The sequence below is a fragment of the Phyllobates terribilis genome, unplaced genomic scaffold (genome assembly GCF_046119375.1).
Source record: "Phyllobates terribilis strain yellow unplaced genomic scaffold, ASM4611937v1 Scaffold_4__5_contigs__length_816908805, whole genome shotgun sequence".
Lineage (NCBI taxonomy): Eukaryota > Metazoa > Chordata > Amphibia > Anura > Dendrobatidae > Phyllobates > Phyllobates terribilis.
Window position 1 is genome coordinate 118,503,174 of NW_027362764.1, and position 17,013 is coordinate 118,520,186.

Here is a 17,013-nt window from a genome sequence, read left to right on the forward strand (position 1 = left end):
ACTGCATGGCTCTTGTAAGGGGCATTGCAAGTTCCTCCGTCCTAATTTTTGGCAGCTTTTGCTTGAAAGGCATAAGCAAAGACTATGGGAGACATACTCCCCAATAATGGGAATAATATTTGTAATATGCTGTACTGCATGGCTCTTGTAAGGGGCATTGCAAGTTCCTCCGTCCTAATTTTTGGCAGCTTTTGCTTGGAAGGCATAAGCAAAGACTATGGGAGACACACTCCCCAATAATGGGAATAATGTTTGTAATATGCTGTACTGCATGGCTCATGTAAGGGGCATTGCAAGTTACTCCGTCCTAATTTTTGGCAGCTTTTGCTTGGAAGGCATAAGCAAAGACTATGGGAGACACACTCCCCAATAATGGGAATAATGTTTGGAATATGCTGTACTGCATGGCTCTTGTAAGGGGCATTGCAAGTTCCTCGGTCCTAATTTTTGGCAGCTTTTGCTTGGAAGGCATAAGCAAATACTATGGGAGACCCACTCCCCAATAATGGGAATAATGTTTGTAATATGCTGTACTGCATGGCTCTTGTAAGGGGCATTGCAAGTTCCTCTGTCCTAATTTTTGGCAGCTTTTGCTTGGAAGGCATAAGCAAAGACTATGGGAGACACACTCCCCAATAATGGGAATAATGTTTGTAATATGCTGTACTGTATGGCTCTTGGAAGGGGCATTAAAAGCGTCTTGTTAAGCTACTGCGACCTCCACCACTTTTCCGAGGGGCATTAAAACCGTTTTGTTAAGCTACTGTGACCTCCACGTCTCTTCCAAGGGACATTCAAACCGTCTTGTTAAGCTACTGGGACCTCCACGTCTTTTTCGAGGGGCATTAAAACCGTCTTGTTAAGCTACTGTGACCTCCACGTCTCTTCAAAGGGGCATTAAAAGTGTCTTCTTAAGCCACTCTGAACTCCACAGCTCTTCCAAGGGGCATTGAAATGTTGTTTTTAATTAACTCTAACCTCCACGACTCTTCCAACGGGCATTGCATTTCCTCCTAATTTTAGTCAGCTTTTGCTTTTCAATGCAAAGGTGAAAACTAAGGGAGACCCACTCCCCATTAATGGGTAGAAGGTTTTTAGTACGCTGTAATCCATGTCTGTTTCAAGGGGCATTGCAGTTCCTCATAATTTTTGCAAGCCTTCCATTCACTGCTTAGGCCAACAGTGTACAGGAGACCCAGTTGCTATAAATGGAAAAAATGGTTTAGTTAAGGCCCTCTGACCTCCATGTCATTTCCAAGGGGCATTGGAGTGCCTCAAAATTTTTGGTAGGCATTGCACTCACTGTATGCCCTATAACTGTGTAGCTGAACCGACCGCTCCTTTTGTTACAGAAACATATCCTACAAGACATATGTGGTTGACTGGCCTGATATTGATGTGAATGGTCCCTGTTCCTCCTGCTCTTTCTCCTTTGCCACTACCTCATCCATCATTTATCACCTGAAGCTTTGTTTTAACGGGAGTCATAGAACTGGGATAGTAGCAGGAAAACATCCAGCAATTCTCGGAGGAGGTAGGATATGCGCCAAAACGCTGACCACCTCAGGCCTAGCCACTACTATATACATGCGCTTGCATTCCAAGAAAACAAAGCAGATGCTAACTTGTATCATCATCATCATGCTCCTCACCTTGGCACTCTCAACTCCCCTGATGGAGAAGCCAGGGCCCACTGGAGGAGTCTGGTTCTCTGGTGGGCTCGTCCAATGCTGCCCTAAAGCAGGCCGGGCTAAGAAAAGTGTGTGGAGGGAAGTTGACAGGAGAAATAGGGGCAGCTGGGGACCGTTTATGGACACCCGGCTGCCCCCCAGGCGGCTGGGAACCGTGTGTGGACACCCGGCCGTGGGGCGGCTGGGGACCGAGTATGGACACCCAGCCGCCCCCTGGCAGCTGGGGACCGAGTGTGGACACCCGGCCGCCGGGCGGCTGGGAACTGAGTATGGATTCCAGGCCGCCAACACAGCCATGACGTGGTGGCCAGATTCCGCTTCCACATGCCTAAAAGGCCCAATTTCAAGTGCAAGCAAGCAGTATGGTATTGCAGCCTGGGGGTGGGTGGTTGGCTGCATATTTGCGCTTGCATTGCAAGGAATGGGGGAGGTACAATTGAACACTGCCCAGGGACAAGAACTTGCACGGGGATAGTTGCAAGTCTGCATCTTCTGATGCGGCAAGGATGACTTCTGATGGGCACACTTTTAGGCAGTGACCTGGGTGTCAGAGATGCTTCCAGGGGTCTTCCCCATGCTGTTCCCAAGTCTTTTCAGCACTGTATGCATGTGTCACACAGCACATGGCCAGATAAGGTAGTAAAATGTTAAAATGACATTTCTCGGTGAATGCATTTGTCACGGTTGAGAGCAATACAAAAGTGCAAAAACGCATAAAAAATGCTACTTGTGAACATAGCCCAAGGTGTGGAGGAGTATTTTTTGGGGGGGTTATTTTATCTTATACACAAGTCTTTACCCTGGAAAGGTAGTTCCTTAACATATTTCACAGGAAAGCAGTTTCACTTTCGTTTTTGAACGTTTTATTGTGAGCCCTTAAAAGTGGCTTAATACCTCTGACCACATTGTTGACAGCAGTGACCTGGGGGTCAAAAATGCTTCCTGAGGCGATCCCCATGCTGCCCCCATGTCATTTGAGCACAGTCACTATCGTTTTGGGCACTTGTTAGGCTTTTAAAAGACTGCCGGGGGTGCCGCCGCAAAAATGCTCGGGTCTCCCATAGACTAACATTGGGATCGTTGCTCGGGTCGAGCACCCGAGTATCACGGCGAGCTCGACCCGAGCATTTTAGTGCTCGCTCAACACTATACAGCACCTATTGTGTGCCCGTATGGGCATTATTTTAGCCATATCTATTAAATGTTAAATTTTAAGGGGGTAATTTTTTTCTGTTATATGTATTTACATCCCCTAACCAATAGTCGGTATTTGTGAACTGACCCAAAATTTGTTGTGCAAGTACGCTGATACCCCAAGTACGCTGATACCCCATATGTAGGGTAAAACTACTGTTGGGGCGCACGGCAGGGTCCGGAAAGGAAGGAGCACCGTTTGACTTTTTGAAGGCAAAAATGGCTGTAATCGAGAGCAGATGCCATGTTGCGTTTGGAGAGCCCCTGATGCCCCTAAACATTGGAAACCCCCCCACAAGTGACCCCATTTTGGAAACTAGACCCCTCATGGAATTTATCTACATGTGTGGTGAGCACTTTGAACATCCAGGTGCTTCATAAAAGTTTATAATGTAGAGATGTGAAATTAAGAAATCAAATTTTTTTTCCACAAAAATGTACTTTTAGCCCCATTTTTTAATTTTCACAGGGGTAACAGGAGAAATTGGACCCCAAAATTTGTTGTACAATTGCTCCTTATCCCAACATACGTGCTCAGCGGAGAGCGCAGGATAAACGTGAGCCGAGCCTTTTTCCGATTTTTTTTGGAGGCAGAATGAAGAAATAGACAACAGTACCAGAATTCTTATTTTTATGCGATATAAGTGATAAGGCAGATTTATTCTTCCGGTTGGTGCGATTACAGCGATACCAGATTTATATTGGGTTTTTTTTAGGTTTTGCTGCTATAACAGTAAAAATGCTTTTTTTTTTTTTTTTTGATATACAAAATAGTTATTTTTGTCGCCATATTCTGGGAGCTGTAACTTTTTTATTTTTTGGTGAATAGCGCTGTATGATGGCTTATTTTTTGCGAGACAAGTTGCAGATTTTTTTGGTACCATCTTGGGGCACATCGTTTTTGATCGCTTTTTATTCAGATTTTTCAAACACAGAATGAACAAAGACCAGCAATTCAATTATTTTTTTTTTTTGCGCCGTTCGCCATGTGGTAAATTGACAGCGGTATTTAAGAGGTTAAGCTGCCCCGATCGGCATCGATACCGGCCGGGGCTGATACTGCAGGGTGTCAGCTGTCATATACAGCATTGATGCATTTTCATGGCGCTGAGGCATACCCTTAATGACCACCGCAAAAATGCGTTAGGGGGGTGTCAGCTGTCATATACAGCATTGATGCATTTTCACGGCGCTGAGGCATACCCTTAATGACCACCGCAAAAATGCGTTAGGGGGGTTGTTAAGGTGCGAGGTGTTGACCGGCTCCACTTCGGCATCAAGGGGTGATTTAAAAAGCCTGCTGGCACAACTAAAATGTCGACGGATAGTGACTTTAGGTACCTTGCAACAATATTTTTCCAATTTCTAATATTACTTTTCTTCTGCTACAAAAATAATTAAAAAAATATTTTTTATTATAATTCTAAGTTAGTTATAAAAGATTACATAGCATTGGTTTACATTTCTCCTCTGGGAAATTTAATATGTAAATTGCCTCTTCAGAAAGGAAGAGGATTTTAACTCTATAGCACCACCTATTGGAAGCAGCAATTCTACAAGTCACTATCGACCCTTGCAATATGACTTAGGTAAAAAGCCAAATCAGGATCTCAATTTGCAGACAGTGTTTCGGGGTATTATCCCTCATCAGAGCAAAGTATGAGAACTGATTTGGCTAGGTGAGAGGCTTAAGACTGGGATCTAAGGGGTAACGTTTCTCCTTGTGGAGAGTGACATTCCAGCTCTGGAACGCCAATGTAAGGAGGCATATTCGCCATGCAATGCTCCTCTGGGAAATTTAATATGGGAAATTTAATAAACAACCCCTTTAAGCAACTGATTTAAAGAAGATGGCCAATGCTTTTTATTATCCCCCTAATGTATTATCCCGGGGTCCATAAGGGTTTTTGTAAATACCTTGCGCTGCAGCTACTGTCTGTGAGCGGCACTACCACAGCCCACTCACAGGCATCATGTGACCCCCGGCTGCAGCCGGCTCTGCCATCCGTGGACAACCCCTTTAAGAGGCAGATGTATAGTACCAAGACTCAGCCACTATCAGAATACTACCAGCTCTGAAAGTATGTCCGCCAACACCGAGGACAGCTGATCGGCGTGAGAGGCAAGCGTCGGACCCTGACCGGTCAGACACTGATCACCTATCGTAAGGTTAGTGGACAACCTCTTTAACTCCTTCACGACCCTGCAATTTTTTTATTTTTTTTTTGCTCCCCTTCTTCCCAAAGCCATAACTTTTTTATTTTTCTGTCAATATGGCCGTATGGAGGCTTATTTTTTGCGGGACAAGTTGTACTTTTGAACAACACCATTGATTCTACCATATAGTGTACTTGAAAACAGGAAAAAAATTCTGAGTGCGGTGAAATCGCAAAAAATAGTGCAATTCCACAATTTTTTTTTTTTACCATGTTCACTAAATGATAAAACTGACCTGGCAATATGATTCCCTAAATCAGTATGAGTACGCAGATATCAAACATGTACAGGTTCTTTTTTTTATTTAAAGAGAACCTGACAGCAGGATTTAGCACTATAAACTAAAGACATGGCTACAACGGCGCTGTGATGCTGATTAATCTGATACCTGATCAGCCATCAGTGGCTGATGAATACTCACCTTGTGAAGTTTTCAGAAAATTATGTTTTCTGTGTATTCTGGGGCAGGGCAGAATTTTCTCGTTCTCCCACCTTATTAAAATTCTGCACCGCCATTATTGTGCGGGCGACTTGGCTTCCTGTGTGTAGGACTTCAATAAAATGACGCCGGAGGATGCGTAGATTGAGATTTCGGCTCTGAACTGAGATCTCAATCTGCGCATGCGCCATTTTATTGAAGTCCTGCACACAGGACGCCGCTCCCACTGCGCACGCACCGCCCATACAATGATGGTGGCAACACCACGGAAGTTTAAAAAGGAGGCAGCTCACTGAATAATCAGTCACCTGCACAAGAAACAGAGGAGGCTGGTGGGTGGGGGCGAAGAACGAGAAGAACCACCTGCTCCCAAGCACACAAGATGTCATCTGAAAACTTCACAAGGTGAGTGTTAAACAGCCACTGAGCGGATCCCTTCTCATCAGGTATCATATTAGTCAGGATCACAGGGCCATTATATCCATGCTTTTAGTTTATAGGGATAAATCCTGCTTACAGGTTCGCTTTAAGTGGTAAAAAAAAAAAATCCCAAATTTAAAAAAAATAAAATAAATAAAAATGGTGTCAGTTTCCGAGACCTGTAACGTCTCCATTTTTCGGTATCTGGGGCCGGGGCTTATTTTTTGCATGCCGAGCTGCTTTTTTGATTTATTGATACAATGTTTTGATCGCATGTTATTGCAATGTTGCGGCGACCAAAAGAACTTAATTCTGGTGTTATTTTTTTGCTCATTATGCTGTTTATTGATTGGCTTAATTATTTTTAGATTTTGATCAGACATTTCTGAATACCAAATGTGTATTTTTTTTTTAATTTTGAATGAGGCAAAAAGAGAGGAGGGGGTGATAAAAAATTCATTTTTAAAATATTTTTACTTGTCCTGTTAGGAGACTTGAAGCTGCGATCATCCAATCGCTTGTGCCACATAATCATAAATCCCTATAGATCTGCAATGACAGGCAGGGAGGGGGATCTTCTGCAGACCCGCAGCTGTCATGCCAACTCACGGGTGCCCACGATCATGTGAATAATGCACCGATGGACGTGTCTTGTGACGTGCTTCCGGCACACTCTACTTAAATGCCGCCGTCCGTGATTGTCTAACATGTTAACAGCCGCAAGAGGATCGCGATATGGGTACATGATGGCTGATCAAATTAGCTGTCATGTGCCAGGACAGATGTGGGCTCAGCGCAGGTGCCTGCATTAAAGGGAGAGGCAGGACCATGACATACCTATATGTCATAGGTTGTGAAGAGGTTACAGCAACAGCAGATGGCTCTCCTGGCAGTAAGTGTCCGAGCCAGGGAGATAGAAAAAAAGAGAGGGGTCGCTCACTGGTCTATTCGGGTGCTCTGAAGAAAAAAGTAATCTCAATTGCAAAAAGAACTTTGGCACTCCATACATGAATATATAAGAAATATTGTATCTAGACTAATGTCACTTTGAAAAATTAAGTTTTTTTGCGCATAATTTGGCCAATTTATGTGTGCCCATCAACCATTATTTGTATAAATCATTTTTGGGATCTCGCTCCTGAAACATTGCAGTAGGTACGTGTTCACACTATTAGGCTGAGTTCACACGATGCGTATTTAATGCGTTTCCGCGGCGTTTTTGCAGTTGCGGAAACGCATTAAAAACGCATGGTAGAAGGGCAGCAATGTTCCCCAATTGAAATCCGCATGTGCTGTGCCCATGATGCGGATTTTTCCGCAGCGTAAACGCTGCGGTCAAAAATCCGCAGCATGTCAATTAATTTTGCGTAAACGCTGCTCTTTTGCCGCCATTGACTTGCATTAGACCACATGGAATCCGCATCACTGTATATGTTGATGCACTTTTCATGCGGTCTAATGTGCGGATGGTACCCGGGTGTGGATGAGAGGACTCTCATCCAGACCCAGGTACCATTAAAAAAAAGAATAAAATAAAAAATATATACAGTATATTTTCACCTTCTGACGGCCCGCGCAGCGCTCCTGCTTGGTTCCCGGCACTTCGGGGTTGAATGAAGAAGGACCTTCGCTGACGTCAGAGTCATGTGACGGGTCACGTGACGCTGACGTCGGAAGGTCCTAAAGTCTTCACTGCCGGCAGCCGGGACAGAGCGAAGCTGGACACCGGGGGCCATCAGAGGGTAAAGTACATATTTATTTTTTGACATTCACACACTATATAAATCCATGCCAGTTGCATGGATTTATATAGTGTGAAGTTGACAAGCACTTTCCAAGTGATGCTAAAATCGCTTGGGAAGCGCTTGTCAACCCGCATGCGGAAATGAAAGTGAAGAACGCTTCATTTCCGCATGTCCCTGGCAGGAAACCGCATGTACACTCCACATGCGTTTTTTTCCTGCCAGAGAGATGCAGAAACGCTCAGGAAAAAATCCTGAGCATTTCTGCATCGTGTGCACATACCCTAAGAAGTTTGACAGCCTTTTCTCTGACCATGTGTCCCTCCCATTCAGTCACAGGTGGTTTTAACTAGCTCTACCAGCCCATACATTGTAGGTTAAAAGCCCAAGCAGAGACATATTGTCCATACAGGCTTACAGGCCAAGAGTGGCATATCCAGTGGTAGCGTAGTTTCCCATCATACGAAGGTGACCTTGTCATGGTTGATGGGCACACATAAATTGGCCAAATTATGCGCAAAAAAACTTCATTTTTCAAAGTGACATTAGTCTAGATACAATATTTCTTATATATTCATGTATGGAGTGCCGAAGTTCTTTTTGCAATCGAGCCAGGGAGATGGCACCATCCGCTAGCCAAAATGAAGGTATTCAGGTGAGGCAAACGGTATGGGAGGCCTTACAAAAAAAAATAACTCAGAAGGATGACGTTGAGGCTTTCCATCAGGGTGCAACTGGTGCACCACCAAAGGTACAAGGAAATCAGGTGTTTGACTTGGTCCAGAAATGGCTGCAGCATCAGACCTGCTCTCCAGCACAAATAGTGGAAACAGCAGTAGTGGACATATTCATATACAGTACTGAAATCCATAAGAAACTGGGGAGATCCCCAGAACTAGTGAGCCTGGTGGGAAGACATTGGTCTGTGGAGAAAACCGCCTGAACACAAGGCACTTCATGAATCCATAACCACACCAGCCACTGCCGGCACTCTCCTGCAGACGAATGAGGTAATCGCGCCCAGTGACCTCTTATAAAGGCGCCTTCCTCGCGCCGCTTTTTGTTTATAGGACGAGCCGCTCAGGCCCCGCCCTCTCCTCAGAATGTACCAAGTCTTTCCAAGGAGGGGAAGTTACAATACTTTTACCAGAAAACAATCCCACTTCAAGACCTGTCGCAGAGCATATTCTTCATGTGGTTGTAAGGAGTATATGGTGGCGGGAAGGAGACGAGGCGCCTCCTCTACAGCACTCTCCGGCCCGGATACGTGACACAGACGGAGCGCTCGCCCCTCGGGCTCTGGTAGTTGGCGCCGCGGCGCGATCTCCGCATCTTGGTGACGGTGTGGAGCCTCCTCTGACCCCTCATTGATTCCCGCCCGAAAGTGACCGGAGAAGGGAATGTAATACCCGTTACCCCGCAGACAGCAGCGACACCGCCGCCACAGTCATGGCGGAGACCGAGATGAAAGTTCCGGAGGACATGTTCAAGGATGTGAAGTTTTACCCCGTAGGGGATCTGGATCCTCAGGTAAAGACCGAGGACAGAGAGGCGGAGGCGGCTCAGTATGGGGGCGGGCGAGGGACTGTGAGGGGAGAGCCGGGGACGTCCGTGCACCCGCGCCCCGCTCCGGCCTGCTGTCTCCAGTGCCGCTCAGTTCTGGGACGTTAACTGCCTGCCACATAGTGATCCATGGGGAGGTATGGGACGGATGAGGCTGAGCGGCCACTTCCTGCTAAATAGTGAGATTCTGCTGAGCACAGAAGTGGAGCAATCTCCTGGTCCTCACTGATCCCTGCACATGATGGGGGTTATACTGTGTGATCCCTGCACATGATGGGGGTTATACTGTGTGATCCCTGCACATGATGGGGGTTATACTGTGTGATCCCTGTACTGTGTGATCCCTGCACATGATGGGGGTTATACTGTGTGATCCCAGCACATGATGGGGGTTATACTGTGTGATCCCAGCACATGATGGGGGTTATACTGTGTTATCCCAGCACATGATGGGGGTTATACTGTGTTATCCCTACACATGATGGGGGTTATACTGTATTATTCCTACACATGATGGGGGTTATACTGTATTATCCCAGCACATGATGGGGGTTATACTGTGTTGTCCCAGCACATGATGGGGGTTATACTGTGTTGTCCCAGCACATGATGGGGGTTACACTGTGTGATCCCAGCACGCGATGGGGGTTACACTGTGTGGTCCCAGCACGCGATGGGGGTTACACTGTGTGGTCCCAGCACGCGATGGGGGTTACACTGTGTGGTCCCAGCACGCGATGGGGGTTACACTGTGTGGTCCCAGCGCGCGATGGGGGTTACACTGTGTGGTCCCAGCGCGCGATGGGGGTTACACTGTGTGGTCCCAGCGCGCGATGGGGGTTACACTGTGTGGTCCCAGCGCGCGACTGGGGGCTACACTGTGTGGTCCCTGCGCGCGACTGGGGGCTACACTGTGTGGTCCCTGCGCGCGACTGGGGGCTACACTGTGTGGTCCCTGCGCGCGACTGGGGGCTACACTGTGTGGTCCCTGCGCGCGACTGGGGGCTACACTGTGTGGTCCCTGCGCGCGACTGGGGGCTACACTGTGTGGTCCCTGCGCGCGACTGGGGGCTACACTGTGTGGTCCCTGCGCGCGACTGGGGGCTACACTGTGTGGTCCCTGCGCGCGACTGGGGGCTACACTGTGTGGTCCCTGCGCGCGACTGGGGGCTACACTGTGTGGTCCCTGCGCGCGACTGGGGGCTGCACTGTGTGGTCCCTGCGCGCGACTGGGGGCTGCACTGTGTGGTCCCTGCGCGCGACTGGGGGCTGCACTGTGTGGTCCCTGCGCGCGACTGGGGGCTGCACTGTGTGGTCCCTGCGCGCGACTGGGGGCTGCACTGTGTGGTCCCTGCGCGCGACTGGGGGCTGCACTGTGTGGTCCCTGCGCGCGACTGGGGGCTGCACTGTGTGGTCCCTGCGCGCGACTGGGGGCTGCACTGTGTGGTCCCTGCGCGCGACTGGGGGCTGCACTGTGTGGTCCCTGCGCGCGACTGGGGGCTGCACTGTGTGGTCCCTGCGCGCGACTGGGGGCTGCACTGTGTGGTCCCTGCGCGCGACTGGGGGCTGCACTGTGTGGTCCCTGCGCGCGACTGGGGGCTGCACTGTGTGGTCCCTGCGCGCGACTGGGGGCTGCACTGTGTGAGCCGCCTCATTACTGATGTCACGCTGCCATTATCTCCCTAGGATATGACTGTTGCCCTTCAGGATCTACATTTTGCCGGCTGAATCTGATGTATAATGGGGTCCGCTGAGGTGGGCTTCGTCTTGGTGCCTGTTGGCTAATAAAATTTGCAACTGAGGCTCCTAACAGAGCGACCTCCAGCTGGTGGCCAGACATGTCTGCTGTCACTTGTGGGAGCAACATGCGGCCACTTGATTTTAATATAAAGATTTTCTAGCTATTCTGATGGATTTGCAGCGTAACCACACCAGCCTCATCAGCTCTCAGAGATGTAATGATGTTTGTATTGTGTAATCTGGTGACAGATCCCCTCGGCCTGGATTCAGCAGGAATGGCCTATGATGTACATTATATGATTATTGGATGCTGCGGTGCAGACGACCAGCGGTGACAATGACACTTTCTTGACCTCCCTCTGAAAATCAGCGGCGAGTGTGGCATAAGTTGCACATCACTTATTTTTTTCCCTGGAGAAGGTGTCTGCAGACGTCTATTTCAGGTGAATTCCGCCAGAGATCTGCTGGGAAAAGTGTTTAAAAGATGCTAAAAAAAAAGTCGTATGAGCGACAATGTCAGAACGTCTTGCTGCGCTCATGTGCGAGGCTTTTGAGGTTTTTTTAACCTCTTCAAGAGCCATTAAGTAGCTGAGATGTGACCGGTCTGTTCTTCAAGCGGCTTCCATTAGTTTATATCTACAGTTAAGAAAAAGAAGCCCTCACAAAACGCCCAAGACGACATCAAGATACTTCAGGAAAACCAGCGCCAGCTTTTTCCTGCGGTGTCTTTTGCTTCATTAACTCAGGGGTCGGTCGATGTCTGATAGGCGCCATGTGCACTTACACGAAGTTGTGTTTTAAAGGGACTCTGTCAGCACAGGACGACTGTTTAAACCAAGCACAGGCGCCCGATGCTCCATGGCGGGGCCGAGCATTTATATTTACTTTCCCACCTGCTTGATTTCCATCTATCTCTTCCCTGCTCTAGTGCTATGAAACCAGAGCTGTCAATCAAAGAAGGGGAGGTTGGAGCTAGAGGGAAAACAAGCAGGTGGGAAGGTGTATATAAATGCTTGTCCCCATCGTGAAGCACCGAGCGCCTGTGCTTGGTTTGAACAGTAAAGGCTATGTGCCCACGATGCAGAAATGAAGCGGAAAATTTGCGCTTCATTTGTGCATGTCCTTGCCAGTAAAAACGCGTGCGGATTTTAACATGCGTTTTTGACATGCGGATTTGCCATGCGTTTCTCTAATGCATTGAGTAGGCAATTCCGCATGCGTAAACGCACAAATAATGGACATGCTGCGGATTTTTCCGCACATAAAATCCGCTGCGGAAAATTCCGCAGCATGGGCACAGAACATGCGGATTGTCATTGGGGACCATGGGGTGCGTATTACTAAGCGTTTTTCAAGCGTTTCCGCAGCAGAAATTCCGCAGCAAAAACGCTTGAAAAACGCATTGTGGGCACGCAGCCTTATTCTGTGCGGACAGAGCCCCTTTAACAAGAGTTTTTGAGCCCCATATTTCCTACTTTAGGCTAAGTGCCCACGATGCAGAAATGCTGCATATTTTTTCCGCTTCTCCCTGTCAGGAAAAACGCATGCGGATTTTACAAGGTCAAGCGTTTTTGCATGCATTTCTGCATGCGGGTTATCAAGCACTTTTCCAAGCGATTTTAGCATCACTTGGAAAAGTGCTTGACAACTTGGTCACACTATATAAATCCATGCAAGTAATAATTAAAAAAAGAATAAGAATGGCTCCCGGTATTTTCTCCGCTCTGTCCATTATGTTGTATGGGTCGCGGTGGTGTGAACGGACCTGCGATGACATCATTGAGTCATGTGACAGGTCACGCAATGTGATGAAAGCCACCAGACTGTTCTGATTGGAGCGATCGATGATGACATCGATCGCTCCAATCAGAGTTCCTGAATACAGGTGACCGGGCGGTCACAGGGAGGTGTCACCTCCCTGTGACCCCCTGTGGTGCATGCTGTGCCCCAGCCATCTGATTGGTGCAATCTATGTCACCAATCAGATGGCTGGGGCACAGCATGCACCACAGGGGGTCACAGAGGTGACACCTCCCTGTGACTGCCCGGTCACCTGTATTCAGAAACTCTGATTGGGGCTATCAATGTCGTCATCGATCGCTCCAATCAGATTATCTGACTGGGTGGTGACCTCCACCTGTCACCCCCCTGTGACCGCCCTGCAGACCCTCACACTTGGTGAGGATTTCTACAGAGCGGTCACATCTGATCTGTCTGTTGCTGGGCCTTGTAGTGCCTCAGAATCTTCTGTGATACCACAAGACCATCTTCTCACCTGTTCCAGTCGCTGCTGCTCCTGGATCTTCTGCTCCAGCATCCTGGGTCTCCTGCTCCTGACCTGCTGTGGTTCCTGCTCCAAAGCCTGCTGCTGATCCTGCTGAAGAACAGAGAAGACTTTGGTAAGTCCATCTCTGTTCTCCCCTCATCCACCCAATCCCACCCTCTCCCCTTCCCCCTCTTTTTACCCCCCCCCCTTCCCACCATTTTTTTTTTTTTCGTGCATCCTGCAGCGGCCGAGCGCTGACCAGTGACTACGTCACTGATCAACGTCCGTGCTCGCTGCTTTTCAGGATATTTTTTTTTGTTAATTCTCTTGGTCCTGGTCTCCCGCCCCGGGCGCCTTCTCCCGCTCCAGAGCCTGCTGCTGATCCTGCTCCAGAGCCTGCTGCTGGAAGAAGAACAGAGAAGACTTTGGTAAGTCATCTCTGATCTCCCCTCATCCATCCCAATTTCCCACTTCCCACACATCCGTGCGCACAACCAGCAGCTGCCGAGCGTTGGGATCGGTGACATAGTTCACCGATCCACACTCGTGCTCGCTGTTTGCACCACATACAGTAGTCCCTTTTTTTCAGAAAAAAAGTTCACACTAAGCACACTGACACATACACACTCTAAAGTACTGACACACACACACAGTACATAAAGAAAAAAAAATGTCCTGCTCATCCCAAACTCGCTATTCTTGCCAATGACACTGACAGTGAGGGCGAGGATCCCACATTTCTTTATTTTTCCGATGCCTCATCGTCCTCTTCTTCCTCCTCTTCTTCCTCCTCAGGTGCTGCTGGACCGCCCCGCAATCGTCCCAGGAGAGAAGACGAACCAGCGCCCCCCACTACTGACCCCATATGGACCTTGCCCCTCGAAAACTATGAGCCACTGATTCCTGATTTCGTGGCGGAATCGGGAATCAAGTTTGACACCACCGGCCTCACAGAAATAGACTTTTTCAAAGTCTTTTTCTCTGAGGATTTTATAAACCTCATGGTGGGCCAAACTAATTTGTACGCTCATCAGTTATTGGAACAAAACCCCTCATCATCATTTTCTAACTGTAGATGCAGAAGAAATGATGAAGTTTTGGGGCCTGGTCCTTCATATGGGGATCGTGAAGAAGCCAGAGGTTCGGCAATACTGGAGTGTTGACGTTTTGTATAACACTCCAGTGTTCCGAATGGTCATGACCCGGACACGTTTTGAGGCCATCCACAAGTTCTTGCATTACAACGATAATGCAAGGTATCCTGCACGCGATGACCCGAACTTTGATCGTCTTTTCAAAGTTCGGCTGGTCATCGAACACTTCAACAACAAGTTTGCTGAAGTGTACGTGCCCCAAAGGGACATCTGTGTGGATGAGTCCTTAATTGCTTTTAAGGGGCGGCTTGGATTCCGGCAGTACCTGCCCAGTAAGAGGGCCAGGTACGGAATCAAGCTGTATAAACTTTGTGAGAGTACCTCAGGGTACACTCACAAGTTTAGAGTTTACGAAGGGAAGGACTCCCGGATTGAACCCCCTGAATGCCCCCCTGTTCTGTTGTGTGGGACTTGGTGCACCCACTGCTGGATAAAGGTTATCACCTGTACGTGGATAACTTTTATACCAGTGTCCCTCTCTTCAAAACCCTCTCTGCGCGACATACCGCAGCCTACGGTACTGTCCGCAAAATTCAGAGAGGCCTCCCAAAGACGCTAATTGGGCAGCTGCTCAGAAGGGGTGAGAGCAGAGTCCAATGTAGCGATCACCTGCTTGTGGTCAAGGACAAGAGGGATGTCCTTCTCTTGACCATCATACATGGTGATGGCAGAACCCTCAGCACTGTACGAGGTTCCACTACACAGTTTGGCAAACCAGACTGTGTAGTGGGGTACAACAAGTACATTGGGGGAGTTGATCTCTCCGATCAAGTCCTCCAGCCGTACAGTGCTTTGAGAAAGGCCAACATATGGTATAAGAAGTTGGCGGTGCACCTTGTACAGATGGCAATGCACAACACTTTCCTTCTGTCACAATGTGCAGGCCAGACTTCTGCGTCGTACCTTCACTTCCAGGAGACAGTTATCAAGGCCCTGATATTTGGCAGCGGTGACTAAGCGGGCCCCAGTACTTCCGGAACTGAAGGACCGAGAATTGTACCAGGCCAGCATTTCCCGGGGCAGATCCCTCACAGTGGGAAAAAAAGTAAGTCACAAAAGAGGTGCAGAGTGTGTTATAAAAGGGGAATACGCAAGGACACCATTTATTAATGTGACACCTGCCCCGACAAACCTGGCCTGTGCATGAAAGACTGCTTCAGAAGGTACCATACTTCCATGGACAACTAAATTCATTTCTGACGTATGACAACCTGACGAAAACTACACAACTGACGTAGTATTCGTCAGGTTGTCATACTTCAGTTGTGTAGTGTTCGTCAGGTTGTCCTACACAACTGACTTATGACACTATATTATAAAGTTCAAAAATCAGCTACCACTTCCAAAAAGGGGGCACTTGTTGGGCATTTCCACTGTTTAGGCCCATCAGGGGCTCTGAGAACGTGACATGGGGTCCGCTGTCAATATCAGCGAGTTTGGCATTGAAAACGTCAAATGGCGCTCCTTCCCTTCCAAGCCCTGCCGTGCGCCCAAACAATTGCTTTCCCCCACATATGAGGTATCAGCATACTCAGGAGAAATTGCACAACAACATTTGGGGTCCTATTTCTCCTGGTACCCTCGTAAAAATAAAAATAGTGGCAAAAAGATTGTTTTTGTGGAAAAAAAAAATTTTTTTTTCACGGCTCTACGTCATAAACCTTTGCTAAACACTTGGGGTTCAAAGTGCTCACCACACATCTAAATAAGTTCCTTAAGGGGTCTAGTTTCCAAAATGGGGTCACTTGTGGGGGGTTTCCACTGTTTAAGCACATCAGGGGCTCTCCAAACGCAACATGGGGTCCGCTGTGAATTCCAGCGAGTTTTGCATTGAAAATGTCAAATGGCGCTCCTTCCCTTCCGAGCCCTGCCGTGCGCCCAAACAATGGCTATCCCCCCCCCCATTAATTGGTGTGAAGCACGTGAAGGGTTAATAATCTTGAATGTGGTTTTGAGCACCTTGAGGGGTGCAGTTTTTAGAATGGTGTAACTTTTGGGTATTTTCTGTCATAAAGGCCCCTCAAAGTCACTTCAAATGTGATGTGGTCTCTAAAAAAAAAAAAAAAATGTTTTTGTAAATTTAGTTGTAAAAATGAGAAATCGCTGATCAACTTTTTAACCCTTATAGTTCCCTAACAAAAAAATATTTTGTTTCCAAAATTATGCTGATGTAAAGTAGACATGTGGGAAATGTTATTTATTAACTATTTTATGTGACATATCTCTCTGATTTAAGGGCATAAAAATTCAAAGTTTGAAAATTGCAAAATTTTCAACATTTTTGCCAAATTTCCGTTTTTTTCACAAATAAACGCAAGTGATATCGAAGAAATTTTACCACAATCATGAAGTACAATATGTCACGAAAAAAACAATCTCAGAATCAGGGGGATCCGTTGAAGCGTTCCAGAGTAATTACCTCATAAAGTGACAGTGGTCAGAATTGTAAAAATTGGCCCGGTCATTAACGTGCAAACCACCCTCGGGGGTAAAGGGGTTAAAGGATCCTCTGTTAGGCTATGTGCCCACGATGCAGAAATGCTGCACATTTTTTCCGCTTCTCCCTAGCAGGAAAAACGCATGTGGT

The 17,013-nt window shown here is 47.6% G+C and overlaps 1 protein-coding gene across 1 annotated transcript in view; it reads left to right on the forward strand.

Moving 5' to 3' along the window:
• The first annotated feature begins 8,817 nt into the window (after positions 1–8,817).
• The window catches only part of PAXIP1 (PAX interacting protein 1), a 48,659-nt gene continuing 40,463 nt past the window's right edge, over positions 8,818–17,013 (forward strand). Inside the window, exon 1 of the mRNA XM_073677701.1 lies at positions 8,818–9,233. Within this exon, the coding sequence (XP_073533802.1) occupies positions 9,153–9,233 (81 nt within the window). The 5' untranslated portion in view covers positions 8,818–9,152. The remainder of the gene's footprint in view (positions 9,234–17,013) is intronic.